The 25,958-nt window shown below is 54.8% G+C and overlaps 1 protein-coding gene and 1 non-coding gene across 2 annotated transcripts; both read left to right on the forward strand.

Annotated features, from left to right (window-relative positions):
- The first annotated feature begins 4,449 nt into the window (after window positions 1-4,449).
- Window positions 4,450-24,406, forward strand: LOC127586511 (acetylcholine receptor subunit beta-like). Its single transcript, XM_052044524.1, has 11 exons — window positions 4,450-4,510; window positions 6,961-7,100; window positions 12,181-12,225; window positions 12,850-12,959; window positions 13,636-13,744; window positions 16,170-16,320; window positions 18,550-18,741; window positions 19,606-19,829; window positions 20,540-20,694; window positions 22,346-22,499; window positions 24,254-24,406. Exons 1-11 carry the CDS (start codon window positions 4,450-4,452, stop codon window positions 24,404-24,406), a joined length of 1,494 nt encoding a protein of 497 aa, XP_051900484.1.
- Window positions 21,479-21,550, forward strand: trnaq-uug (transfer RNA glutamine (anticodon UUG)). The gene has a single exon. It is a non-coding gene; the product is annotated as a tRNA-Gln (tRNA).
- Window positions 24,407-25,958: the final 1,552 nt, after the last annotated feature.

The following is a 25,958-nucleotide window of genomic DNA, read 5'->3' on the forward strand; positions in this document are numbered from 1 at the left end:
TATGATCCACACAACAATTTGTATCCTGTAACTGGAGATGATATCACAGCTTCCGGGTTCTCTCTGGCTTCCAGTTGAGGTGATGAGTAATTCCTTCCTGAACACATTAGACACTGATCCACCTTCAGTGTGTGAAGCTCATATTGCAAAGCTAGAGCTGCCGTTCTTTGCTCCACCACCCGATAGTGCTGCCGCACCAATCCACAAGCCACTGACGGAACATGCGGTGCCCGAAGGCACACTGACCAACTGACCGCTCTGTCCCCGTCTGCGGGAGGTGTCGCACAGTCGTCTCGGACCGCTTAACGGGGCTTAAGCTCCCAGAGGCTCATCCACAGCAGAGCGGTCAGAACTGGAGCCCTGTCCACTGGAGCTGAGCAGCTTGTCAAAACCATCAAAAACTTTAAATATCTCTTGAGGATCAAAAATAAAGAAAGCTGGTTAAAAAAATCTATTAAAAATTATTCTATTAAAAGAACTTTTTGAAAACAAAATAATAAAAATTTTAAAATACCAGAAAACACATTAAAAAATTAAGTACATTTACATTAATAGTTATTTTACAGTTGTACCTGACCCGAGCCACACCTCTCTCCCTCCCTCTGTCAGAAGGGTGACCTTTCTCCGGGTAATCCGGCACAGGATCGCCAGCAGAATTCCCGAGGTGATTGTTGGGAAACTGCAGGTAGTTGACACTCGGGTGCTGGGAAGAGAGGTGCCGTCTCAGGAAGTCTGAGCGCTCCTCGGAAATGATTCCAATCACCGGTTGGTTAAAAAAGGTCGCGAGCTGCTGATCCGGGGAAACGTTACCCGCCCAGGACGCTCCTCCCAAACCTGCCGGGAAGGACAAGGGCGGCAGGCACAGGGGAACACACCCCATCCCGACTTGGAAAAATCTCACCCGTGCCTTCACCGTCACTGGGTCAGAACCCTGGAACTCTGTCCCCAACAGCACCGCGGGAGCCCCTTCACCAGAAGGACCACAGTGGGTCGAGCATCCAGCCCACACCCCCACTTTCTCCAGGGGCAATCACTGCTGGTCTTTCCAAAGACCCCCCAACGTCCTGTAAAAGATCCTGCGGGGAGAAAGTGAAAGTTCTTTGGATATATCACCCCCGTGGATGTTCCCTTTCCCGAGAAAGTGTGGATCAAAAAAAACTGCAGGTGCTGGAAATCTGAAACAAAAACACAAAATGCTGGAAACTTTCTGCAGGTCAGGCAGCGTCTGTGGAGAGAGAAGCAGAGTTAATGCTTCAAAACCATAGAACACTTAAGAGAAAGCTGGTTAAAATCTATTAAAAATAATTCTGTTATAAGTAGACATTGAAAACAAAATTTTAAATTACTAGAAAACACATTTAAAAAATTAAATACATTTACAATAATCTTACAGTTGTATCTGACCTGAACCACACCTCTTCCCCCACCCCGCACCCCCATCCAACCCCCGTCAGAGGGGTAACCTTTCTCCAGTAATCCGGCACGGGATCACCAGCAGAATTCCCGACATGACTGCTGGAAAACTGCAGGAAGTTGACACTGCGACCCTGGAATGAGAGGTGCCGTCAGGAAGTCTGAGTGCTCAAATGTGCAAACTGCACACACAGATATACACACACGCACACACACACACAGTCACACACACACACATACTCACCCACACACACACACGCACACACATACCCACACACACACATGCACACACACACACGCACACACATACTCACCCACACAGACACACACACGCACACACATACTCACCCACACAGACACGCACACAGACACACACTCACCCACAGTGCCGGAGGTCAGGATCGAACCCAGGTCTCTGGGGCTGTGAGGCAGTGGCTCTACCTGCTGCGTCATAGGGCTAAATGAGAGGGAGCTGGTAACCAAAGAAGATGGGGTAGTACAGAGAGGAAGGGGCAGAATGGAGAATACGTTTAAAGATGGGGACAGATACTTTGAAAATCTAACAGCTGCAAATGTTGATCTGAAATAAAAACAGAAACTGTTGGAAACCCTCAGCAGGTCAGACAGCATCTGTGGAGAGAGAAACACTCGATGTTTTAGGTTGGGACCCTTCACCATAATTCCGATGAAGTCCTGAATCTTGAACAGAGCAAGGTGAGGGGCAACAAACAGAACAGGACAGCACAGGAACAGGCCCTTCGGCCCACAATGTTGTGCCTAATTAAGCTAGTAATTGAACGTCTAGCTAAACTAATCCCTTCTGCTGATGCGAGGTCCCTCCATTCCTTCCACACTCATCCGCCTACCTAAGAGCCTCTTAAACGCCTCTTACTGTATCTGCCTCCACACCCACCCCTGGCAGCACATTCCAGGCACCCACCGCTCTCTGTGTGGGAACTCCCAACGCACAGGAACGCAAGAGGCTACAGAGAGTGGAGGGACTCAGCCAGCTCCATCACGGGTACAGCTCTCCCCACTGTCCAGGACATCTACAGGAGGCGACGTCTCAGGAAGGCGACACCCGTCATCAGGGACCCCCACCATCTGGGCCGTGCCCTCTTCTCGATGCTGCCATCAGGCAGGAGGTACAGGGGCCTGAAGACCCCACACCTCAAGGTTCGACAATAGCTTCTCCCCCACTGCCGTCAGGTTCTTGAACCAACCTGAAAAACCCCATCCTGTGCCCACCCTGCCTCCCCTTTTTTGTCCACCTATCACTGCCCCGGCCACTGTCTGTAAGGAGTTTGTACGTTCTCCCCGTGTGTCTGCGTGGGTTTCCTCCGGGTGCTCCGGTTTCCTCCCACATCCCAAAAGACGTACAGGTTAGGAAGTTGCGGGCGTGCTGTGTTGGCACCGGAAGCGTGGCGACACTTGCGGGCTGCCCCCCAGAACACTCTACGCAAAAGATGCATTTCACTGTGTGTTTCGATGTACATGTGACTAATAAAGAAATCTGATCTTATACTGGGCTTCCCCTTTTCCTATCTTCAGTCCTGAAGAAGGGTCCTGACCAGAAACGTTGACCGCCTGCTTTTCTCCACGGATGCTGCCTGGCCTGCTGAGTTCCTCCAGCATCATCGTGTTTTACATCCAGATTCCAGCATCTGCAGTCCTTTGTTTCTCTGAAAACCCCCAACGCTACCTCCGACTGCATTTCCTTTTTCTCTATCGACTTGAACTAGTGTTGTTATGTTTATTTTCTGTGTAAGTTATATATATGAGATAAGATAAGATATCTTTATTAGCCACATGTACATCGAAACACACAGTGAAATGCATCTTTCGCGTAGAGTGTTCTGGGAGCAGCCCGCAAGTGTCGCCACACTTCCAACGCCAACATAGCATGACTACAACTTCCTAACCCGTACGTCTCTGGAATGTGGGAGGAAACTGGAGCACCCGGAGGAAACCCACACAGACACGGGGAGAACGTACAAACTCCTTCCAGACAGCGGTGGGAATTGAACCCAGGTCGCTGGCGCTGTAATAACGTTACGCTAACCATTACACAACCATACCATACGTGTTTTTATGTTAACTCATGTTTGTAATGTACTGTGTTGCAAGAATTCTCACGTCATTTATACCCTGTGTTTGTATCCCCATGACTCTTTGGGGAGGAGGAGGATGAGGGGAGACATGATAGAGGTGTACAAAATATTAAGAGGAATAGATAGAGTGGACAGCCAGCGCCTCCTTCCCAGGGCACCAATGCTCAATACAAGAGGATATGGCTTTAAAGTAATGGGTGGGGAGATATCAGAGGGAGGTTTTTTACCCAGAGAGTGGTTGGGGGCATGGAATGCGCTGCCTGGGGCGGTGTTGGAGGCAGGTACATTGGTCAAATTCAAGAGATTGTTAGATAAGCATATGGAGGAATTTAAAATAGAGGGATATGTGGGAGGAAGGGGTTAGATAGTCTTAGGCGAGGTTTAAAGGTCGGCACAACATTGTGGGCCGAAGGGCCTGTATTGTGCTGTACTGTTCAGTGATTCTATGACAATAAACTTGAAACTTAGCAGGTCTTTTCGCACGACATTAGATTGCACTGCAACCTCTGCACCGTTCTGCTGGGGGGTTTTGGCACTGGATGCTGTACTTATTTATTACCAGCATGTGCATTGAATCTTCACACAAGCAAGGAATTTCATTCCCCCCTGGTGTACATGACAATAAACTATTTCTGAATCTGCTCTAAATACAACAGTGACCACATTTCCAAAGGACTTTCAGGGAAGGATTGAAATTCAACTTCTCCGCCTGTGGATTAAACGTTCCTCGTTCAGCTGTCCCTTTAAATGCCCTTCAGAGGGGGCTGTGAGTGGCCAGGACAGGTGAGAGGGACAGTCCCGCCCACCCACTGAGCGACAGGGGCTACCCACCACTCAGTGGCGCCCGCTGCCCAGCCCAGCGGCCAATCAGCGGGCGGCAGAGAGTGGCTGGGGGAAAGTTTGTGGGAGAAGTTTCGGGGAGAAGATGGAGGCAGCGAGGCTGGTCCTGGGGCTGCAGGTCCTGCTCCTGCTGGGGGCAGGCAGAGGTAAGGGGCTGTCCTGGGGTAAAAGGCAAAGGGGGGGGGGTCGGGTTTGGAGGGGGGAGGAGGGAGGGGGTTTAAAGTGCCCGGGGTCTGTCCTGGCAGAGACGAGGGTTGGGGATTTCAGAGGGTCAGACTCCTGGATTAACGGGGCGTCCTGGGGGGGGGGGTAGAACAGGGGGTCCAGTGTGGGTGGGAGGGGAGATGATGAGAGGGGGTCACGGTGAGGGGGAGGGAAGCGAGATGGTGAATTTGGATCTGAGTACATCTGAGTGAGTCTGAAGGGGACGGGGAGGGTCTGAAAGTCTAACCCAAAACCCGCTGGCAACACTCAGCGGGTCAGTCAGTATGTGCAGACACCTCTGCTCCAGGACACCCACCCTCCACCGTGTGCTGCGGGGGGGGTTTGTTACCGTCAGTAGTTGGTTTCCCATGGTCACATGTACCAAGATCCAGCGAAAAGCTTCGCAGGGTCTGGATGCAGAGTTTCGATCCGAAACGTCGACAGTTCCTCCCCCCTCCCGCGGATGCACAGTTCCGCCAATAGGTTGTTGCTTTCAGTGAGAAGCTTTTGTTTGCGTGCCATCCAGACAGATCATTCCGTACCCAAGTACGTCGAGGTGGTGCAGAAGGGAAACAGAGTGCAGGATGCGGTGTTACAGAGAAGGTGCAGTGCGGGCAGACAAATCAAGTTTCCTTTCTGGAGTTGTCGGGAGCTGGGGGCTGGTACAGAGGCGAGGAGGTCCCTGGGGGCCGATTCATCAGACAGTGAGTCTCCCCGTCTCTTGCCAGCTCGTCCCACACGGGAATGTGACCTGTTCTATTCTTACCCAGGACAGGAGGTCGAGGTCATGCAGTCGAAACCCCTCCGGGTTTATTGGCACCCGATAACCCACCAGCGTTGGGTCCAGGTCCCACCCAGGGTACAGGTTAACACTGGGTCATCCCGGCCTTCCCAGGGACAGTAGTGGGAGTAGGCCATTCGGCCCCTTCCAGCCTGTCCAATCATTCACTCTCTGCTGGTCCCATCCCATCTTCTGCCCCAGTTCCTCACCTCCCTCAATCCCCCCCCCCGATCTTTCAAAAGTTTATCCACCTCCTCTTTAAATACCCTCAGTGGTCCAGCCTCAGGGGTGGAGAATTCCTGAGATCCACCCCCCTCCACCCCACCCCCATCAGAAGATGTTCCTATGCACCTCGGCTTTACAAAGAGTGATCCAGCGCGGAAAACTTACCCCTCAGATCCCCTTTCGAGCTCCCTCCTTTCACCTTGAACCTACTCCCCCTGGAGTCATAGAGCACGGACCCTTCGGCCCAACTGGTCCATGCTGAACAAGATGCCCATCTAAGCTGGAGCCATTTGCTAGCGTTTGGCCCATATCCCTCCAAACCTTTCCTATCCATGGACCCGTCCAAGTGTCTTTTAAATGTTGATGTACCTGCCTCAACCACTTCCTCTGGCAGCTCGTTCCATATACGGACCACCCTCTGGGTGAAAAAGTTGCCCCTCAGGTTCCTGTTAAATCTCTCCCCTTAAGCCTGTGCCCTCTAGTTCTTGATTCCCCAATGCCAGGAAAACAACTGAGTGCATTCACCCTATCGATGCCCCTCATGGTGTTATACACGTCTGTAAGATCACCCCTCATTCTGCTACACCCCAATGAATAAAGTCCGAACCTGCTCAACCTCTCTCTATTCCCTCGAATCCTGGCAACATCCTCGTAAATCTCCTCTGCACTCTTTCCAGCTTAATGGCATCTCTCCTATAGCAGGGCGACCGAAACTGAACACAATATTCCAAATGTGGCCTCACCAACATCTTGTACATGACACCCCAACTCTGATGCTCAGTGCCCTGACAGATGAAGGCCTGCGTGCCGAAAGCCGCCTTCACCACCCTGTCTATCTGTGACTGCAGTTTATCTTTCAAGAAACATCTTTATTCACCAAGTGGCTTTCAGGGAGCCATGTACCTGGACTCCCAGGTCGCTCTGTTCTTGTACCTATCCCCTCTGTCCCCACCTTTGAGACTCTCCCCCTGTATCTCTCAACATCTACCCTGTTGCGCCTTCTGAGGATCCCACACATCCTTGGGAGGCGTAACAGGGAAGGATCAGGCCCCGCTCTTCCAGGGAAACACCCCAGATTTCCGATCGGAGAAGGTGGTGAGAACGAATGCTTTGAAGCCTTCAAATCGACCACTGAGGAACTGGTCAAACCCATGTGTGGGATCCGCATTGGATTCTTGGGTCCAAGGAGATGGGGGTGAGGGAAATGGGGGGGGTGGGTGGACGGGAGGGGGGGGAGAGGAGGGATATGGAGAGGTAAGGGGAGGGGGCAACGAAACTGGAGGATGGGGGGGGGCAGTGCGGGGAACCAATCGGAGAGCGGCCGGGGGTGGGGGGGGGGTGTGGGAGGGGAATGTCGGCTCGCTTCACCTTTGACCTCTGACCCAGGGGCGGGGGCATCGGAGACCGAGAAGAGCCTCCTCAAAGTGCTCTTCAATTCGTACAACGCCAAGGTGCGCCCGGCGAAGACGGCGGACGGGAAGGTGACGGTGAGGGTGGGGATGACCCTCTCCCAACTGATCAGTGTGGTGAGTCGTCAGGGCTACAGGAACGCTGGAGAGAAGGGATCCCGCAGACCGCGGCTTGCCGTAGAGTCCGCGCCCGACACGATGCCGAATTGAACGAAGCCTCTTCCCCCTCCATTCCCTGCATATTCTATCTTAACCCCCTCTATCGTATCTGCCTCCGCCCCCCCACCCCTGACAGCCCGTTCCAGGCACCCACCGTGCTCTGTGTGAGAAAACGTGCCCCACACATCTCCTCTAAACTTTCCCCCTCCCACCTTAAATGCTTGTCCTCTAGTATTTGACACGTCTACCCTGGGATAAAGATTCTGACCGCCCACCCTATCTACGCCTCTCATAATCTTACACACTCCTATCGGGTCTCCCCTCAGCCTCTGATGCTCCAGAGAAAACAACCCAAGTTTGTCCAACCTCTCCTTATAGCTCATGCCCTCTAATCCAGGCAGCATCCCGGCGAACCTCTTCTGCACCCTCTCCAAAACCTGCACATCCTTCCTGTAACGGGGGCGACCACAACTGCACACAACACTCCAAGTGCGGCTGAACCAAAGCTCTACACAGCTGCAATGTGACTTCCTGACTCTTACACTCAATGCCCCAAGTGATGAAGGCAAACCTGCCGTACGCCTTCCTTACCGCCCTGTCGACTTGCGTGGCCACTTTCAGGACTTCAAGATCCCTCTGCACATCAGTGCTGTTAAGGGTCCTGCCATTAACTGTATACTCTAATCAAGAACCTATCTGCTCTGTTTCTACTGAGAAATTTCAGCCCAGTTTTTTTTTTCATTTTTTTGTCTTTTTTTTGAAATTTTCTTCTGAGTTTGGTTTGATTATTTACAATTTTTTATTGATTTGGGGATTTTTTTTTCTTTTATATTCATCTATGAAGAGATCGTGAGATCTAAAGATTTTTTTAAATATTTTGTTATTCTTTATGACTATCTATGCCATTGTTCTCTTGATCTCTTCGTATTACACGTACAATCATCAATGTTATATATTAATCTGTAAAAGATTGGAAAAAAGAACCTATCAACCTCGGCGTTAAACACACCCGATGACTTGGCCTCCACAGCCGTCTGTGGCGATGAATTAACTGTTGCCCACTGGTCAAGGCAAATTTCCCAGAGTTGCCAAAGTGGTGGCTTCTCGGAGTTGTAGAGAGATACATCACGGAAACAGGCCCTTTGGCCCATCGAGTCTTATGCTGACCGTCCCAGCGTTTTTACTTTATTCTGTCCTATCATTCCCCATCAACTCCCCCCCCCCACCAGATTCTACCCCTCACCCACAAACCAGGGGGGCAATTTACAACTAACCCACCGTCCCCGCACATCATTGGGATGTGGGAGGGAACCGGAGCACCCGGGGCAAAACCCACGCGGTCACAGGGAGAACGTGCAAACTCCACACACACACACACACACACACACACACACACACACACACACACACACACACACACACACACACACACACACACACACACACACCAGAAATCGGGATCAAACCCAGGTCTCCAGCGCTGTGAGGCATTGGCTCTGCCCGCTGCGCCACCGTGTCGCCCTGGGAGTCTTGGAGTTGAGAGGAGATGTTTAAAATAAATGACTGGGAGAAACTGTTCCCATTGGTGGGAAAATGAATCCCAAAAGAATAAATGACCAGGAAAAAGACCTGTTGAAAACGTGATTGTATCTGGGATACAGTGCTGGGAACAGGCGGGGAGTGAGGCAGGTTCACCTGTGGCGCTCGAAACAAGCTGGGTGGTTAGTTCAAGGGAAAAGGTTTGCCTGGCTTTAGAGAGAGGGCAGTGGGGAGTGAGCTGGGCAGATGCAGAGCTCCTTCCTGGATGGGAAACCTTTGTGGGAGGGAGGCAGGTGAGGCTCTCTCTACACTTGGAGTACTGCGTTCAGTTTTGGTCGCCCTGCTGTAGGATAGACACTATGAAAAGGGAAATGAAGCAGAATTTTTTGCGAGGATGTTGCCTGGACTCGAGGGCCTGAATTATCGGGAGAGGTTGGGCAGGCTGGGACTTTATTCCTTGGAGCGTAGGAGAATGAGGGGTGACGTTATAGAGGTGTATGAAATCATGAGGGGCATCGATAGGGTGAATGCACACGGTCTTTCTCCCAGGGTTGGGGAATCAAGAACTAGAGGGCATAGGTTTAGGGTGAGAGGGGAGAGATTTATAGGAACTTGAGGGGGCATTTTTTGTTTACACAAAGTGTGGAGTGTATGTAGAACGAGCTGCCAGAGGAAGTGGTTACAATAACAACAATTAATAGGTACTTGGACAGGAACATGGATAGGAAAGGTTATGGGCCAAACACGGGCAAATGGGACTAGCTTGGAAGGACATCTTGGCCGGCACAGACCAGATGGGCCGAAGGTCCTGTCCCTGTGTTGGGACTGGGCAGTGTAGTCGTACAGGTAGAGGGGTGAGTGTTGGAGGGGTCAGGCCTGAAGGCTGGGTTAGTGTTGGGTGAGCTGAGAAAGTGGCAGATCTTCTGACAACCTTTTTTTAACAAAATATTTATTCATAATAAAAGACAAACTATATACAATAATAAAACAATGCAAACCTTTACATCCGTGTACAGATGGATTATTAGTGCTACTTTTTTACACAAACCACAGCACCGATGCCACTCGTGTGGCTCCCTGGGGTGATACCCCCAATCCCATATTTACAATCTTTAAGGGTCTGTCTCGCCTGACCCCGCCCCTCCCTCTCCAGTGGCAGAAGAACCCTAAACTGTCATCCTTCCTCACTGAGCCCTTGCATTGGCTGCACCCAGCTTCAGTGCGCCCCTCAGCACGTACTCCTGCAGCCTGGAATGTGTCAGTCGGCAGCATTCCCCTACGGACAAATCAGTGCTGGGAGACCAACAAGTTTCGGGCAAACCAAAGGGCACCTTTCACCGCAGTTGATGTCCGTCTCTGTGTGTGTCCCCGGGAACAGCGCATAGATCAGAGAATCCTCTGTTACGCAGCTGCTGGGGATGAACCGTGACAAGGACCCTTGCATCTTTCGCCACACCCTCCTCGCAAACCCACAGCCCGCAAACAGGTGGGCGACTGTCTCGTCCCCAGCGCAGTCCTCCCGGGGGCACTGTGTGCTGGGAGTGGAATTCCGACCATGCAGGAAGGATCTGACTGGGAGGGCCCCTCTCACCGCCAGCCAAGCGAGGTCTTGGTGCTTGTTGGTGAGTTCTGGCGATGAGGCATTCTGCCAGATGGTCTGGACAGTCTGCTCAGGGAACCACCCCACGGTGTCCATCGAGTCCTTCTCCTGCAGTGCCTGCAGGATGTTCCGTGCTGACCACTGCCTGATGGACTTGTGGTCAAAGGTGTTGGTCTGGAAGAACTTTTCCACGAAGGACAGGTAGCACGGCAGCGTCCAGCTGACTGGGGCGTTGTGCGGCAACGGGGCCAAGCCCATCCTTCGCAACACTGAGACAATTTGTGGTGGGGCAGGCTGTTTTAGTTGGCTTTAGTTCGAACTAAGGCATGAGGGTGTAGCGGTTAGCGTAATGCTTTTACAGCGCCAGTGACCCAGGTTCAATTCCAGCCACTGTCTGTAAGGAGTTTGTACGTTCTCCCCGTGTCTGCGTGGGTTTCCTCCGGGTGCTCCGGTTTCCTCCCACATTCCAACGACGTACGGGTTAGGAAGTTGTGGGCGCGCTATGTTGGCGACGGAAGCGCGGCGACACTAGCGGGCTGCCCCCCAGAACACTCTACTCAAAAGATGCATCCCACTGTGTGTTTCGATGTACACGTGACTAATAAAGAGATCTTATATAGGTTCTAAAACAATGCCCTATTATAGGAAGGATGTGGAGGCAGTCTTAGTTATGTACAATTTAGTATAGGCCGCATCTGGAGTATTGCCTTCAATTCCGGTTGTCCCATTACAGGAAGGATGTGGAGGCTTTGGAGAGGACGCAGGAGAGGTTCACCAGGATGCTGCCTGGATTAGAGGGCATGAGCTATAAGGAGAAGTTGGACAGACTTGGGTTGTTTTCCCCGGAGCAGCGGAAGCTGAGGGGAGACCTGACAGAAGTTTATAAAATTATGAGAGGCGTAGACAGCCATACACCCAGCCTGTGTTTGACAAGACAGTGTAGAGGGAGCCTCACTCTGTATCGAACGCTATCCTGGGAGTCTGTGACAGGACAGTGTAACATGAGACTTATTCTGTATATAAGGTGTGCATATATTCAACTGAATAAGCATCAAATTCCTTAAAATAAACTGTAATCCTATAACTTTTGCCACTTACCACAGGTAGTTTGCCTGTGGAGAGTTTGGTTCTGTGATATTTTGTCTATGGCGGATGTAGGTGTGAGATTTGTTTCACTGTACCCTCACTCCTGACAATGGGCACTTTATATACGTGTTTAATACGACAATTCTGCATTCAGTTCGAACTTTGTTTTTGCTGTTAGACTGAGTATAAATCCCACTCGTTGTTAAAGAGACTGGGCAGAGGTTTTGTGTCTTGTTCAGGCGCCTCTCCACAAGTCTCTGACACCAGAAGAAATCAGACTCCTGGTGTTCCGGGGCCCAGGAATGTTGGCTCTCGGCGATATCCGCTGTGGAATTCCGGGGCTTCTCATTCTCGTATCCCCAGCTGCTTGTGTCAGTCTCGCTGGTGGAGCCTGTCTGTCCTGGGTGTCTAGTTGTATGATTGTCTGTCCCGGGTGTCTGGGAGTCTGTCCTGGGTGTCTGGTTGTATGGTTGTCTGTCCCGGGTGTCTGGGAGTCTGTCCTGGGTGTCTGGTTGTATGGTTGTCTGTCCCAGGTGTCTGGGAGTCTATCCTGGGTGTCTGGTTGTATGGTTGTCTGTCCCAGGTGTCTGGGAGTCTATCCTGGGTGTCTGGTTGTATGGTTGTCTGTCCCGGGCGTCCGGGAGTCTGTCCCAGGCGTCTGGGAGTCTGTCCCGGGTGTCTGGGAGTTTCTGAGGCCTCTCGGGGTCCCGGCGAGGGGAGTGAACAAATTAAGGGAATTTATTCCTTGGTAAATCACCGGCCGGTAGTTTGTGGTCGGGAACGGCCGATTCTCATCCGATCTCTTTTCCACAGAATGAAAAGGATGAGGAAATGACAACAAATGTCTTCATGAACATGGTAGGCCCCAACCTTCAACCTTTAACCTTTACCCACCAAACCCTGAGGGGGGAGGTCCCTGTGGGAAGGGGGGAGATCCCCAGGGTGGGGGTTCCAGTGGGGGGCTTCCCCAGGGTGGGGGACCCGGGGAGGAGAGCGTACCCCAGGGGTGCAGGTCCCTGTGGGAGGGGAGAGTTCCCCTGGGGCTGGGGGTCCCTGTGGGAGGGGGGAGTTCCCCAGGGTTGGGGTCCCTGTGGGAGGGGGGAGTTCCCCAGTTGCTCGGACGGCTCTCCAAAGGGTTGTGCGGGGAACAGAACACAGGACGTCCCAGCTGGGGGGGGGGAGCGGACATGGGGGGGTGGTGGGGGAGGGGTGCTCATGGTTGAGGCTCGTGGCAGGAACTAACTGATCTCTCCCCCCCCACCTGCTCTCCCTCTCTCCCTCTCCCCCCTCCTCTTCCCCCCTCCCTCCCCCTTCTCCCTCCCCTCTCCCCCTCCCCCTTCTCCCTCCCCTCTCCCCCTCCCCCCTTCTCCCTCCCCTCTCCCCCTCCCCCTCCCTCCCCCCTCTCCCCCTCCACCCCCCTCCTCCTCCTCCCTCCCCATCTTCCCCCCCCCCCTTCCTCCCCTCCTCCCCACCGCCCCCCAGGCCTGGTCAGACTACCGGCTGCAGTGGAACCCCTCCGACTACGACGGGATCAAAGTTCTCCGCATTCCCTCCTCCAAAGTCTGGCTCCCCGACATCGTCCTGCTCAACAAGTCAGTGCCCCCGCGTCTGTGTCCTCCTCCCGCCCAGGGACACCCCCCATCTCCCCCCCACCCACCCACAACCCACCACAGACCCCAGGCACCCAAGTCTCTGCAGGGCTCGGTGGTCGGCTGCTTGACTGTAGACTGCATCACAGAGAAGGTTCTGGGGGCCGGGGTTGTCAGGAGCAGATTCACCCCTCGCTGTTTCGTAGCCCCCACCCTCACCTCCCCCAGACTTGGGCACTGAGTCCAACAGCGATTCCCAGTAATTCTCCCTGTAGCTCTGATGACCCACGGCCAAAGGGTTTGGGAATCCTGATAAAGGTATCCCATTTCCCGCTCCCTTTAAACCCACTGGGGACCCCATTTCCATGCTGTGTGACTCCTCGTCTGTGGGGTCTTCCTGCGCTCCAGGCTTCCTACTCTGGACCACCTGAGGGTAAATCCGAGGCCCCTGTGTTGATGCGGGCCTACCAGTGATGGGCCGAAGGGCCGTGATTGGTCCAAGTGCTGCCATTGCTGTCTTAAAGGGGCCACGCGCCGGGAGGCGTTGGTGTGGGGTGGAGGTGGGGGGAGCCCCATTGTTTTGACCCTGTCCCCCCCCCCCTGCTTGTGTCCCCCACCACCCCTGTCCCACTCCTCTCACCCCCTCACCCCCTCACCCTCTCTCTCTCACTCTCTGCAGTAACGATGGGAAGTTCAACGTGGCCCTCTATGTCAACGTGTTGGTCCAACACACAGGCACCGTCAGCTGGCTCCCGCCCGCCATCTATCGCAGTTCCTGCAGCATCAGGGTAAGGCCATCACCATTCGGGCAACCTCTGATCCCTGACCGTCGAGCCCAACCCCACTCATGGTCCACTGAACCCGGATCCCGACTCGTCCTATCACGGACATTCCCGACAGCCTTTCTGGTCTCGCCCTGTTGGAGATACTCCCCTTGGTCCCAGCCGTTCCTCCCTCCTCCCCCTCTTCCCCCACTGAAACCCAACCCATTTCCTCTCGCTCTTGCTCTCTCTGTCCCAGTGCTGCCGAAGGGTCTCCGACCTGGCACATTTGGCGACGTTCTACCCCTCGCAGATGCTGTTCGATGTGCCAAGTGTTTCCTTGTGAGCCCCTTTCCCTCAGCCACTGTGCCCAGTGGGTTGGGCAGCATCTGTGGAAGGAAATGGACAGTTGACGTTTCAGGTTGAGACCCTTCATCTGTACTGAAAGACAGAGGGGAGATAGCCAGTATAAAGGGGTAAATTACCAACTTATTTAAGTACTTTAATTTAAATTAAATCGGTAAATTGGTTTATTATTGTCACATGTACTGAGGTACAGTGAAAAACTATGGTTTGCATGCCGTCCATACAGATCATTTCACCACATCAGTACATTGAGGTAGTACAAGGGAAAAGCAATAACAGACAGGGCAGGCAGGGTAGTGTAGCGGTTAGCGTGATGCTATTACAGCACCAGCGACCTGGGTTCAATTCCCGCCGCTGTCTGTAAGGAGTTTGTACGTTCTCCCCGTGTGTCTGTGTGGGTTCCCTCCGGGTGCTCTGGTTTCCTCCCTCTTTCCAAAGACGTATGGGTTAGGAAGTCGTGGGCGTGCTATGTTGGCGCTGGAAGCGTGGCGACACTTGCGGCCTGCCCCCAGAACACCCTACGCAAAAAGATGCATTTCACTGTGTGTTTCGATGTACACGTGACTAATAAAGAAATCTTAATCTTAAAGAATAAAGTGTTACAATTACGGATTATTGCACTGCACTTTCTCTGTAGCTGTGACACTTTACTCTGTACTGTTATTGTTCTTACCTGTACTACATCAATGCACTCTGTACTGACTCAATGTAACTGCACCGTGTAATGAATTGACCTGTACAATCGGTTTGCAAGACAAGTTTTTCACTGGACCTCGGTACAAGTGACAATAATAAACCAATACAAATACCGAAGTGCGGTGCAGGCAGACAGTGGGAGGGGGCAGGAGACGGAGGTGGATCCAGGTGAGGAGGGGTGATGGGCGGATGGAGGAGGGGAGGGCACCTCATACTCCCCCCCCCCCGCCCCGGGGAGTCCACACCCCGACTGTGCGGACATTGTAACCTGCTCCCCCGCCGGCCCTTCTCTCCCTCCTCCTGATGCACCCAGCTCCCCCCACACCCACCCCAGCCCCCCCATCACAGCCTTTCCCCTCCCCCAGCCACCATCTGCCCAGCACCCACACCCCCCTCCCACTGGGTCCCCTCCCCACCTCCCCCCACGGTTCCCATCTGCCCTCCCCCCCTCCCCTATTTGGTTCCAGGCTCCACCTTCCTGTCCTATCAGATTCCACCATCTGTCACCTCCACCAATCACCTGCCAGCCTCTGTCGCTGTTCCCGCCCTCCCCCTCCTCCATCTGTCAATCACCTGGATCCACCTATCACCTCCCAGCCTCTGTCGCTGTTCCCGCCCTCCCCCTCCTCCATCTGTCAATCACCTGGATCCACCTATCACCTCCCAGCCTCTGTCACTGTTCCCGCCCTCCCCCTCCTCCATCTGTCAATCACCTGGATCCACCTATCACCTCCCAGCCTCTGTCACTGTTCCCGCCCTCCCCCTCCTCCATCTGTCAATCACCTGGATCCACCTATCACCTGCCAGCCTCTGTCAGTGTTCCCGCCCTCCCCCTCCTCCATCTGCTCATCACCTGGATCCACCTATCACCTGCCAGCCTCTGTCGGTGTTCCCGCCCTCCCCCTCCTCCATCTGTCAATCACCTGGATCCACCTATCACCTGCCAGCCTCTGTTGCTGTTCCCGCCCTCCCCCTCCTCCATCTGTCAATCACCTGGATCCACCTATCACCTGCCAGCCTCTGTCACTGTTCCCGCCCTCCCCCTCCTCCATCTGTCAATCACCTGGATCCACCTATCACCTCCCAGCCTCTGTCGCTGTTCCCGCCCTCCATCTGCCTATCACCTGGATCCACCTATCACCTGCCAGCTCTTGCTCCACCCCTTCCCCCCACCCTCTCCCTCCACAGCCGCTGCCCGACCTGCTGAGTTTCTCCAGCGGACTGTGTGTTGCTCCATTTTCCGGCCCCTGCGGTCTCCCATCCGTCCGCCGTGGGTGTTTGACCCCACGCCCCCTTCTCCCTCGCACCCCCCCTCCCTGGGTTCTGGGCCCCGGGGCGAGACTCGAACCCTCCGACGCTCAGCGCCGGTCTCTCTGCGCCGCCTCCCCAGGTGAAGTACTTCCCCTTCGACTGGCAGAACTGCACCATGGTCTTCAAGTCGTACACCTACGACACATCCGAGGTCACCCTGCGGCACGCGCTGGACGACACGGGTGAGCGGGAGATCAAGGAGGTCATCATCGACAAGAACGCCTTCACCGGTGGGTCACTCCCTCCGTGGCCCCCCATCCCCCGTCCCAACTCCCTCCGTGCCCCCCTCCCCGTTCCAACCCCCTTCAATCCCCCATCCAAACCCACTCCCCTCGTCCCAACCCCCTTCACCTCCCGTCCAAACCCCCTCCACGCCCCCCCTCCCCATCCCAACCCCCTTCACCCCCCCATCCAAACCCCCTCCGGGTCCCAACTCCCTCCGTCCCCCCTCCCTGTCCCAACCCCCTTCACCCCCCCAGTCCAAACCCCCTCCCCCCATCCCAACCCCCTTCACCCCCACCGTCCAAAACCCCCTCCCCGTCCCAACTCCCTCCACCTTCCCCGCACGAGGGGAGCCCACTGGAGTTTGAGGTTCACAGGCCCTTCGGCCCATCATATCCATGCCAACCCAGTTCATAGTCACCGGCACACACACCCAGGGTAGAAATCCCGTGACGATTAGCTTTCTGCAGCGACGGCACAGAACGTCACAAACATAAAATTAAATCAACATAATTAATAATTAATCTACAGAGAACAGTACATCACAGGAACAGGCCCTTCACCCACGATGTTGTGCCAATGTTTTATCCTGCTCTAAGGTCTATCTAACCCTTCCCTCCCACATAGCCCATCTGCCCATCTAAGAGCCTCTTAAACACCTCTTATCGTGTCTGCCTCCATTCCAGGCACCCACCACTCTCCGTGTGTATAAAAATAACTTGCCCCGGACATCTCCTTTAAACTTTCCCCCTCTCACCTTAAATACATGCCCTGTAGTATTAGACATTTTGACCCTGGGAAAAAGATACGGGCTGTCTACCCTATCGATGCCTCTCATAATCTCCTAAACCTCTATCAGATCTCCCCTCAACCTCTGACGCTCCAGAGAAAATAACCCAAGTTTGTCCAACCTCTCCTTATAGCTCATGCCCTCTAATCCAGGCAGCATCCTGGTGAACCTCTTCCGCACCCTCTCCAAAGCCTCCACATCCTTCCTGGAATGGGGGTGACCAGAACTGAATGCAGTACTCCAGGTGCAGCCTAACCAGGTTAATTTACACGACAAAGTGAACGTAACCATCTACCCCAATCCCATTTACCAGCACTTGGTGCGTAGTCTCCTATACCTGATTCAAGTGATTATTTAGATACCTAAACACTGTGAGAGTTTCTGTCTCCACCACTCCCTCAGGCAGCTCCAGATTCCAACCCCCCCTCTGGGGGGGGGGAGAAAACTCCACCGACCTCCCCTGTCTCTTACCCTTTTACATCAAACCTCCGCCCTCTAGTTGTAGACACCTTTGCTTTGTTTTCCCTCACCGACATGTCTGTCTGTGGCCTCCTCTACTGTCCCCCCTTCCCTGCCCCTGTGACCTTGCCCCCTTCCCTGCCCCTGTGACCTTGCCCCCTCCCCACCCTTAGCTTCTGCTGTTCCCGAATCTCATTGCCTCTGCACCTTTCACTGAGGGTCTCACCTCCCCCCCCCACTTATCAGCACCGGGCCACCCCCCCACCGCCGCCCACTCCTCTGGGACCCCGACCTGGGCCAGAGGCATGTCTCGCTCCGGGGGGGGGGGGGGGGGGGGGGGCGTGCACGGTCCTGAGGTCAAAGGCGCGGGAGGGGAGGCGGCATCCGTGGAGGGGGAACCAGGCTGAAGGTCAGAGCAGTGGTTAGTGCTGGGCGAGGGGTGTGGAGGGGAGGGGGAGTGAGGGGAGGGGGTGAGGGGAGGGAGAGGGTGAGGAGGTGCGGAGGGATGGGGAGGGGGGGTTGAGCTGGGGAGGGGAAGGAAGAGGGAGGGAGATGGGAAATGGAAGGGGTGAGTGAGGTGGAGGGGAGGGTGAGTGAGGTGGAGGGAGACAACACGGGATCGGGGAGGGTGAGGTGAGGTAGAGGGGGGTATGGAGGGAAGTCGAGGCAGGGAGAAGGAGTTTGAGGAAGGTGGGGAGGGTGAGGGGAGGGTGAGGGGAGGGGAGGGACAGGAGGGGTGTGGGGGAGAGGGGGAGAGGGGAGGCAGGGGATGGGAGGTGAGGGAGGGAGGGGATGTGGGGGGAGGGGTGTGGAGGGGAGGGGAAGGGAGAGCGAGGAGGGAGGGGGTGAGGGGAGGGAGAGGGACAGGAGGGAGGGATGGGTGAGGGGTGAGGGGAGGGAGGTTGCGGTGCGGGTCCCTAAGTGGGGTGGGGGGGGGGAGCGCGGTTCCACCTCCCTTGACCCCTCCTGTGTCCCCCCCCCTCGGCAGAGAACGGGGAGTGGCAGATCCGGCACAAACCTTCGCGCAAGAACACGCTGAGCCACGACCCGAGCTACGAGGACATCACCTTCTACCTGATCATCCAGCGCAAACCTCTGTTTTACACCGTCAACATCATCATCCCCTGCATCCTCATCAGCATCCTGGCCATCCTCGTCTTCTACCTCCCTCCTGACGCAGGTAAACCTCGCCCTCCCCGTCGCGCCTTCTCCCCGTGGGCCCCCCCCGGGTCTCTGCTTTCCTACCGTATCCCAACGAACGATCCCGGGAACGGAAGGGTTAGCATTCGATGTCTCTGGGCCTGGAGTTCAGAAGGACGTCAGGGGAGGGGAAATTTCATCGAAACCTCCTGGATACTGAAAGGCCCGGATAGAGCGGGCGTGGAGAGGATGTTCCCGTCAGTGGGAGAGTCCGGGATCCGAGGGCACGGCCTCGGAATAAAGGGACGTCCCTTTAGAACTGAGGTGAGGAGGAATTTCTTCAGCCAGAGGGCGGTGAATCTGTGGAATCCGTTGCCACTGAGGGCGGTGGAGGCCAAGTCATTGGCGGAGATCGATAGGTTCTTGACCGGTAAGGGGGCAGGTTAAGGGGGAAGGGGGGAGATTGGGGTTAAAAGAAAATCAGCCACAATTGAATGGTGGAAGACACTCGATGGGCCAAATGGCCTAATTCAGCTCCTATACCTTAAGGTCCTGGGCCACCCTTCCATGGACAGGACGTCCTGCTACTTCGTCTCACCTCTCGAAACCCCATTCCCGGTTTAAGCCCCCTCTGCTCCAGGAAGGAGTGGGGGTGGTGGGGGTGGGGGGGGATGGGAGGAAGGGAGGGGGGTGAGAGGAGGAGGAGGTGGTGGGAGGAGGGGAGCGGTGGTAGGAGGGGGTGAGGGGAGGGGAGGGGCGGTGGGAGGGGCGTGTGAGGAGGAGAGGGGGGTTGGGAGGGGGTGTGTGAGGAGGGGAAGGGGTTGGGAGAGGAGCAGACCAGAGGAGGGGCGTGTGTGGTTCGGGGAGTGAGGACAGGACACTGATCCGCTCCCCACTCCCTCAGGTGAGAAGATGACCCTGTCCATCTCGGTGCTCCTGGCCCTCACCGTCTTCCTGCTGCTATTGGCCGACAAGGTTCCCGAGACGTCGCTGGGCGTCCCCATCATCGTCAAGTACCTGATGTTCACCATGATCCTGGTCACCTTCTCCGTCATCCTGAGTGTGGTCGTCCTCAACCTGCACCACCGCTCGCCCAACACCCACGCCATGCCCGACTGGGTTCGACAGGTACCGTCCCGGGGCCCAGGGGTAGGGCGTGGGGAGTCCCCACCCCACCTCGCCACCCCGACCCACTCACATCTCCCTCCTCCCTCCCCTCAAACCCATCCCTCCTGCTCCGTCCCCTCAAACCTAATCCAAATCCCCTCCTCCTCCCTCCCTCCCTCCCTCCCCTCAAACCCCCTCCTCCTCCCTCCCCTCAAACCCCCTCCCCCTTCCTCCTCCCTCCCCTCAAACCCCCTCCTCCTCCCTCCCCTCAAACCCCCTCCCCCTTCCTCCTCCCTCCCCTCAAATCCCCTCCTCCTCCCTCTCTCCCCTCAAACCCCTTCCTCCTCCCTCCCCTCAAACCCCCTCCCCTTCCTCCTCCCTCCCCTCAAATCCCCTCCTCCTCCCTCTCTCCTTCCCCTCAAACCCCTTCCTCCTCTCTGCTCCTGTCCCCTCAAACCTCATCCCTCCCTCCAAATCCCCCCTCCTCCCTCCCCCCCCTCAAACCCATACTCCCTCCCCTCAATCCCCGTCCTCCCTCCCTCCCCTCAACCACCATCCTGGCCCCTTCCCCCTCCCCTTGGGTTGACCACCCATCTGGTCTCTCAGCCTGGTGTCTCCCTCAAGTCAGAGGCACCACGTGAATGCAGCTCGTTGTTCCGGGAGACGTCCCGCCCTGACCCGCCTCTTTATTTTCCCCCCCACCCCCCACACCCCCTCCCCCCCCCCTCCAGATCTTCATCCAGACCCTCCCTCGCTACCTCTGGATCCAGAGGCCGAAGGCAGAAGCTTCCCTCAACGAGAAGCCCATGATCCTGAGCAGGGCCGCTGATGAGTATTTCATCCGCAAGCCGACCATGGACTTTGTCTGCCCAAAGGAAAACAACAGGTAGGCCAGGACCCTGGGATCTTCCCTCCCACAAAGAGCCCTCCATTTCTGTATCATTCATGTGTCTATCTTAAATGTCCCTGATGTATCTGCCCCCACAACCTCTGCCGGCAGTGCGTTCCACACACCCACCGCTCTCTGTGTAAAAAACTTACCCCTTATACCTTCCTCCCGTCACTTTAAAATTATGTCCCCTCGTGTTAACCATTGTCACCCTGGGAAAAAGTCTCTGACTGTCCACTCGATCTACGCCTCTTATCATCTTGTGCACCTCTATCAAGTCCCCTCTCATCCCCCTTCTCTCCAAAGAGAAAAGCCCGAGCTCACTCAACCTATAAGACAATCTGCTGGAGGACTTCAGTGGGTTGAGCAGCACCTGTGGGGGGGTGGGGGAAATGAGGAATTGTCGGCGTTTCGGGTTGATACCCTGCGTCAGGACGCTGTGGGGTAATTCCTGGGGATGAGAGGGTCGCCCTATCAAGAGAGATGAGACGGTTTGGGTCGGTGTTCCTTGGAGTCATACAGCACGGAAACAGGTCATTTGGCCCAACTCATCCATGCCAGCCAAGGTGCTTAGTCCGTTTACCCACGTTTGGCCCATATCCCTCCAAACCTTTCCTATCCGTGTACCCGTCCAAGTGTCGTAACTGTACCCACCTCTACCACTTCCTCTGGCAGCTCGTTTCATCTACCCACCAAGAACTTCCCCCTCAGGTCCCCTTTAAATCTTTCCCCTCTCACCTTAAACCCATGCCCTCTAGTTTTGGACTCCCCTACCCTGCTTGGTCCCACGGTGTAATGGTTAGCACTCTGGACTTTGAATCCAGCGATCCGAGTTCAAATCTCGGTTGGACCTCACTATGTTTTAGGGCAGACACGGTAGTGTAGCGGTTAGCGTAATGCTTTACAGCGCCAGCGACCCGGGTTCAATTCCTGCCGCTGTCTGTAAGGAGTTTGTACGTTCTCCCCGTGTCTCTGTGTGGGTTTCCTCCGGGTGCTCCGGTTTCCTCCCACATTCCAAAGATGTACGGGTTAGGAAGTTGTGGGCGTGCTATGTTGGCGCCGGAAGCGTGGCGACACTTGCGGGCTGCCCCCAGAACACTCTACGCAAAAGATGCATTTCACTCTGTGTTTCAATGTACATGTGACTAATAAAGATCTGATCTGTGACCATCCACTCTATCTGTGCCCCTCATGATTTTATAAACCCCTGTAAGGTCACCCCTCAGCCACCTCCACTCCAGGGGAAAGAGTCTCCGCTTATCCAACCTCTCCTCATAACTTGAGCCCTCCGGTCTCGGCAACATCCTTGTGAATCTCCTCTGCACCCCCTCGAGTGTAGTCACATCCTTCCCGTAGTGACCGGAATTGCGCACGCTACTCCAATTGTGGCCTCACCAACGACATGTACAGCTGTAACGGGACGTCCCGGCTCCTGTACTCTGCCCCGTCCAGTGAAGAGGATCATGCCTTACGCCTTCCTCACCAGTTAGGAGGTTGAAGGGGTGACCTTATTTCAAAGGTCGAGACCTTTCAACTGGACGGAGTCAGCCCCATCTCGACTGTCCGTCTCCTTCCACGGATGCTGCCCGACCCGCTGTGTGGACGGTGGCCCTCCCCGGTTTGACCTTTGCCCCCTTTTTGCCCTCAGGATGGCCCAGCAGCCAGACCGCCTCTTCTCGGAGGTGAATTGGTACCTGAACGGGGTGACCCAGCAAATGGCCCTGCCTGCTGATCTCAAGGCAGCGGTGGACGCCATCAAGTACATCGCCAAGGAACTGGAGGCCCAAGAGGAATACGATGAGGTGAGGTGGTGGCAGGGCTGGCGGGAGGGAGGGATGGTCTCTGTGGTAACTGATTGAGCTCGGCCTATCTTGCATTGGCTGCTCTGATCCAACAACTGAACCAACAGAAGCTTTCCACTGTATGGTACGTGTCGAGGCACTGAGCTCAAGAGTTATTAGCCGGGCCATTGAGTTCGAGAAGTTATGCCACACTTTTATAAAACTCTGGTCAGGCCGCATCTGGAGTATTGCATTCAATTCTGGTCGCCCCATTACAGGAAGGATGTGGAGGCTTTGGAGAGGGTGCAGAGGAGGCTCACCAGGATGCTGCCTGGATTAGAGAGTGTGAGCTGTAAGGAGAGGTTGGACACACCTGAGTTGTTTTCTCTGGGGTGGTGGAGGTGAGGGGAGACCTGATGGAGGTTTATAAGATTAGGAGAGGCATAGATAGACAGCCGGTATCTTTTTCCCAGGGTTGAAATGTCTAATACTAGAGGGCATGCATTTAAGGTGAGAGGGGCTCAGTCCAAAGGAGGTGTAAGGGGGAAGGATTTTTTTACACAGCGGTGGGTGCCTGGAATGCGCTGCCTGGGGTGGTGGTGGATGCAGATACGATAGGGGCGTCTGAGGCTTTTAGACAGATACATGAACGTGCAGGGAATGGAGGGAGGGAGGTGATTGGGACAGGATTAGTCCGGCACAACATCGTAGAATTCTGGAAACACTCAACAGGTCGGGCAACACACTACAGAAAGGACGTGACTGTGCCCAGGAGGGAGATTCGTCCTGGGACGAAGCGCCTCAGTTACGAGGTGAGACGGGAGAGGCTGGGTCTGTTCTACCTGGGAGCGGAGGGGGTTAAGAGGGGCTGTGACCGACTTGAATAACACTTTGAGGCGTATAGATCGGGTAGATCTCCCTCCATATCAGATGGCTTTAGGGTGAGGGGGGAGAGGTTTAGAGGGGATCCGAGCGCGGTGAGTAGCTGGAACACACACTGTCGGGGAGAGTCACTGACAGTGCTTCCGTGAATGCTTGAACCATTCGATGTATAGATGGCTACGGGTCAAGTGCTGGGAGATGGGATTAATACGGATGCCTGCTCACTGGTCAGTGTGGACATGATGGACCAAGTGGTCTGTCTCCCCTGCTGTGTGAGTCTATGAACAGGAGGCCTGGGCTTTTCCTGCTCTGGTTGCCTCCCTCCCTCCTTCCATAGAACATAGAACAGTACAGCACAATACAGGCCCTTCGGCCCACAATGTTGTGCCGACCTTTAAACCTCGCCTAAGACTATCTAACCCCTTCCTCCCACATATCCCTCTATTTTAAATTCCTCCATATGCTTATCTAGTAATCTCTTGAATTTGACCAACGTACCTGCCTCCACCACCGCCCCCGGCAGCACATTCCATGCCCCAACCACTCTCTGGGTAAAAAACCTCCCTCTGATATCTCCCTTGAACTTCCTACCCATTACTTTAAAGCCATGCCCTCTTGTATTGAGCATTGGTGCCCTGGGAAAGAGGCGCTGGCTGTCCACTCTATCTATTCCTCTTAATATTTTGTACACCTCTATCATGTCTCCTCTCATCCTCCTCCTCTCCAAAGAGTAAAGCCCTAGCTCCCTTAGTCTCTCCTCATAATGCACACTCTCTAAACCAGGCAGCATCCTGGTAAATCTCCTCTGCACCCTTTCCAACGCTTCCACATCCTCCCTATAATGAGGCAACTAGAACCGGACACCTCTCTCATCGTCTCCTCTCTCCTTTCAGTTGAGGGAGGACTGGCAGTACGTGGCGATGGTCGTTGACCGCCTCTTCCTCTTTGTCTTCATCAGCTTCACCTCCATCGGAACGTTCAGCATCTTCCTGGACGCCAGCTACAACATACCCCCCGCCGACCCGTTCTTTGACCCCTTCTCCTGATTTCTCTTCCCCCTGCCGACATTGCCTGCAAGTTCCTGGGTGGGGGAGGGCAGTGGGCTGTGTTTCAAGGTATTTTTATGGGGGGGTGGGGGGTGGTGTGAGAACTGTGGGGGGAGGTGTTGGGGTTGTCCGAGTTTGGTTTACGGTGAGCTCCGGTTTCTGAGGATGGTGCCAGGGCTGGGGTTATAGGGAGAGGTCGGCCAGGCTGGGTCTTTATTCCTTGGAACATCGGAGGGGCCGACCTTAGAATCATAGAACAGTCCAGCACAATACAGGCCCTTCGGCCCACAATGTTGTGCCGACCTTTAAACCTCGCCCAAGACTATCCAACCCCTTCCTCCCACATATCCTTATAGAAGTGTACAAAATCATGAGAGGCAGAGATAAGGTGGACGGTAAGTCTTTTCCCCAGGGTAGAGGAGTCCAAAACTAGGGGGGGGGGGTGTAGATTTAGGGTGAGAGGGGAAAGATTTAGAAGGGGCAACTTTTTCACACAGGGGGTGGTGAGTATATGGAATGAGCTGCCAGAGGAAGTGGTTGAGGCAGGTACAATTAGAAGCACTTGGATAAAGACACGGAGGCGATGGGGCTTAGAGGGATCTGGGCCCAACGCAAGAAATTGGGACTAGCTGGGTGGGCACGGACTGGTTGGGCCGAAGGGCCTGTATCCATGCCGGGTTGCTCTATGGGCCGTTGTGCAAGGGAGAAACTCTGGCCTCAGAACGGCCGTACCTCCTGCACCATATCCCGCTCCCAAAATCTCAGATCAAAATCCAGGCGCTTTCTGGATATCGGCGCTGAATCTGACCAGGCTCCCCCCCCCCCCCCCCCCCCCGCAACTCGAGTCCCAGTATCAGGACGTCCTTTGCAACGTCTACAGGGGATCTCGGCTCATCTGCCGGGCGCCAGCATTTAATGCCTGTCCCCAGAGGCAGCGGTGTGGTGATCCATCTCCCCGCATCGCTGCTCCCACCGCCATTGGACCCAGGAGAACAGGGGCGGTGGACCGCTGCGGCCCTGGTCCTCGTGGAGAGGTGCCCTGGGTGAGTAACGCCACACTCTACAGATGCTGGAATCTGGAGCAACACACACAAAAAGTGCTGGAGGAACTCAGCAGGTCAGGCAGCATCTGTGGAGGGAGATCTATGGAAAGAAACATCGACTATTTCCCCTCCATAGATGCTGCCTGACCTGCTGAGTTCCCGGGGCACTTTTTGTGCGTGTTGACACACCACAACCTGACTCTCTCTCCAGAAGACCAGTAACACCCACCCGCCCCTGCTCTGCGTACCAACGGGGCAGTGACACATTTAAGGATTCCACTATCCACAGGGAGGTTTGAATCCAGCCCCTAACTACAGTGGTAAAAAAAATCAAATACAGATGCTGCAAATCCAAAATTAAACCCGGAAATGCCGCAAACATTTATCATGTCAGGCAGCATCTGGGGGGAGATAAGAGTCAACGTTTCAGATTGAACTTCAGATAGATATTCCAGCATTCTTCTGTCAATTTATTCCCGGGAAGGGCAGCCGTTGTTTGGAAGTAAGGG

Source organism: Pristis pectinata, chromosome 37 (assembly GCF_009764475.1).
Source record: "Pristis pectinata isolate sPriPec2 chromosome 37, sPriPec2.1.pri, whole genome shotgun sequence".
Lineage (NCBI taxonomy): Eukaryota > Metazoa > Chordata > Chondrichthyes > Rhinopristiformes > Pristidae > Pristis > Pristis pectinata.